Source organism: Psammomys obesus, unplaced genomic scaffold (assembly GCF_907164565.1).
Source record: "Psammomys obesus unplaced genomic scaffold, mPsaObe1.curated_primary_1811, whole genome shotgun sequence".
Lineage (NCBI taxonomy): Eukaryota > Metazoa > Chordata > Mammalia > Rodentia > Muridae > Psammomys > Psammomys obesus.
The window spans coordinates 12954913-12957920 of record NW_026585689.1 but is presented as its reverse complement, the minus strand read 5'-3'; the positions used below and the strand labels follow the sequence as shown (position 1 = coordinate 12957920).

Genomic DNA, 3008 nt, shown 5'->3' with positions numbered 1-3008 from the left:
CTTTAGGTGTTCAGTTTTTTGTAGGTTTATTCCTTAGGTATGCTTTTTGAAGACAGACTCTTAGACCATTGTTTATACTAATAAATAATTTTCTACAGTTATATTTCACACAAATATGCCCAGAAAATTCTGATATATAATCTACTTTGGGAGTCTCTGAATACAGTAAGGTGTTTCTGATATTATTGCTTCTAGTTTTCTAGGACTCCCAGAAACCCAATTCTTTCTTCTACTGTATAATTAATTTAGAATTAATTTTGAAGCTTTTTTCTGGATACAACTTATTCTTAACTTTCTCCTTCAAGTTAGTCACTATATTCCAGTTTGTTGAGACCGTTCATTTCTGCCTAAGTTATAGTAGAAGTGCATAAAACATTTTTACTTTAGATTCACAATCTAAAACTTAGATACAAAACTTCTACCCAGACAAATTAGTTTTCTATACATCTTACAAATGTTGGAAGACATCTTGTTTTCCATAAATCTGTTAGTACAATCACATTTAAAATTTAGATCACGAACTTACATCATTTTTAATCTCAATTATAGCTTCCATTGATCACAGTAACATTAGATACAATAAAATGGCATTCTTATAAGTATATGGCTGCATTTACATTACACTACCCAGAAATCCACCTCCCACACTCATACTGAATACTTTAACTGCCTTTCATTTCAGGGACATCCAATGAGGACATGGGAAGAGAGAATGCAACACTGCTGACAGAATTTGTTCTCACAGGACTCGCTCATCTGCCACAGTGGAAAATCCCCCTGTTCCTGCTGTTCTTGGTCATCTATCTCATCACCATTGTGGGGAACCTTGGTCTGATCACTCTCATCTGGAATGACCCTCACCTTCACATTCCTATGTACTTATTTCTTGGGAGTTTAGCTTTTGTGGATACTTGCTTATCATCTACAGTGACTCCAAAGATGCTGCTAGACTTTTTTGCCAAGAGTAAAGTGATCTCTTTCTCTGAATGCATGATACAGTTTTTTTCATTCGGAATCAGTGCAACCACAGAATGTTTTCTCTTGGCAGCAATGGCCTATGATCGCTACGTGGCCATCTGTAAACCTTTGCTCTACCCAGTGATCATGACAAATAAACTCTGTGTACGACTTTTAATATTGTCCTTTGTAGGTGGATTTATACATGTGTCAATCCATGAAGGCTTTTTATTCAGACTAACTTTCTGTAATTCTAACACAATACATCACTTTTATTGTGATGTTATGCCACTGTTAAAGATTTCTTGTAATGACCCTTCTCTCAATTACCTGATGCTTTTTATTTTATCTGGCTCAATTCAAGTATTCAGTATTTTGACTATTGTGACGTCTTATACACTTGTTCTGTTTTCAATCTTAAAGCAGAAATCTATCAAGGGCATAAAGAAAGCATTTTCCACCTGTGGAGCCCATCTCCTATCTGTGTCTTTATACTATGGCTCTCTTCTTTTCATGTATGTGCGTCCTGCATCTCCACAAGTAGATGATCAAGATATGATGGACTCCGTATTTTACACTGTTGTAATTCCTGTACTGAATCCGATTATCTATAGTTTGAGAAATAAGCAAGTAAAAAATTCACTGACAAAATTCCTAAAGAAAAATGCTTAGGTCTCATATTATTATCAGTTATGTTTTTATTAAAACACCATAGAATCATGCAAGCTACATGAAGTAAAATTTTGGGTACTTCCTAAATATTTGATTACTTCCTAAAATAAAATGTATTTATCCTATAAAGATTTTCTTGATGGTCTTTGTGTATATGAATGTGTGGGATATGTGTGTATTTTAAATTCACACTTATGTGCAAAGTTATATGGGAGGGCCAAAGGAGTTTACACTGCATTCTGCTCTATCACCTTATTTTCTTGAAAGAGATCTTTCTCTACAGTTACGTTCTCATCTTGCTAACCTCAGAAACCCTCCTTTCTACATCCCCTACACCACTGATGTTACAGACATATGTGGTACCATGGTCTTCTCAACAATAACAATCAAATTCATATCCATTTTTTCCTAATTGTCTGAGAAAACGCCAGATTGCTTTCCAGAGTGGTTGTACAAGTATACATTCCCACCAGCAATGGAGGAGGGCTCCCCTTTCTCCACAACCTCTCCAGCATGTGTTGTCATTTGAGTTTTTCATCTTAACCATTCTTATGGGTGTAAAGTGAAATCTCAGGGTCTTTTTGATTTGCATTTCCCTGATGACTAAGGACATTGAACAGTTCTTCAAGTGTTTCTCTGCCATTCACTATTCCTCTATTGAGAATTCTCTGTTTAGCTTTATACCCCATTTTCTAATTGGATTACTTGATTTTTGGCTGTTTAGCTTCTTGAGTTCTTTATATATTCTGGATATTAGCCTTCTGTCAGATACAGGGTTGGTGAAGATCTTTTCCCAACCTGCAGGCAGTCGTTTTGTTCTGACGACACTGTCCTTTGCATTATGGAAGGTTTTCAATTTCATGAGGTCTGATTTATTGATTGCTGATCTTAGAGCCTGTGTCGTTGGTGTTCTGTTCAGGAAGTTGTCTCCTGTGCCAATGAGTTCTAGGCTCTTCCCCACTTTTTCTTCTAACAGGTTTAGTGTGTCTGGCTTTATGTTGAGGTTTTTTTATCCACTTGGACTTTAGTTTTGTGCAGGGTGATAAATATGGATCTATTTGTATTTTTCTGCATGTAGCCATTCAGTTATACCAGCACCATTTGTTGAAGATGCTGTCTTTTTTCCATTGTATGGTTTAGACTTCTTTGTCAAAAATCAAGTATCTGTAGGTGTGTGGATTTATTTCTGGGTCTTCTATTTGGTTCCATTGATCCACCAGTCAGTTTCTATGCCAATACCATGCAGTTTTTATTACTATTGCTCTGTAGTACAGCTTGAGATCAGGGATCATGATACCTCCAGACGATCTGTTGTTGTACAGGATCGTTTTGGCAATTCTGGGTTTTTTGTTTTTCCATGTGAGGTTGAGAATTGTTCT

At 36.1% G+C, this 3008-nt stretch overlaps 1 protein-coding gene across 1 annotated transcript; it reads left to right on the top strand.

Annotated features, from left to right (window-relative positions):
- Positions 1-699: 699 nt before the first annotated feature.
- On the top strand, positions 700-1629 carry LOC129666380 (olfactory receptor 187-like). The gene has a single exon (XM_055593468.1). The coding sequence runs from the start codon at positions 700-702 to the stop codon at positions 1627-1629; it is 930 nt and encodes a 309-aa protein (XP_055449443.1).
- The last annotated feature ends 1379 nt before the right edge of the window (positions 1630-3008 follow it).

What these genes read in the sequence shown, in the direction of transcription:
- LOC129666380 (XM_055593468.1), top strand. Translation starts at nt 700, where the DNA reads ATGGGAAGAGAGAATGCAACACTGCTGACAGAATTTGTTCTCACAGGA.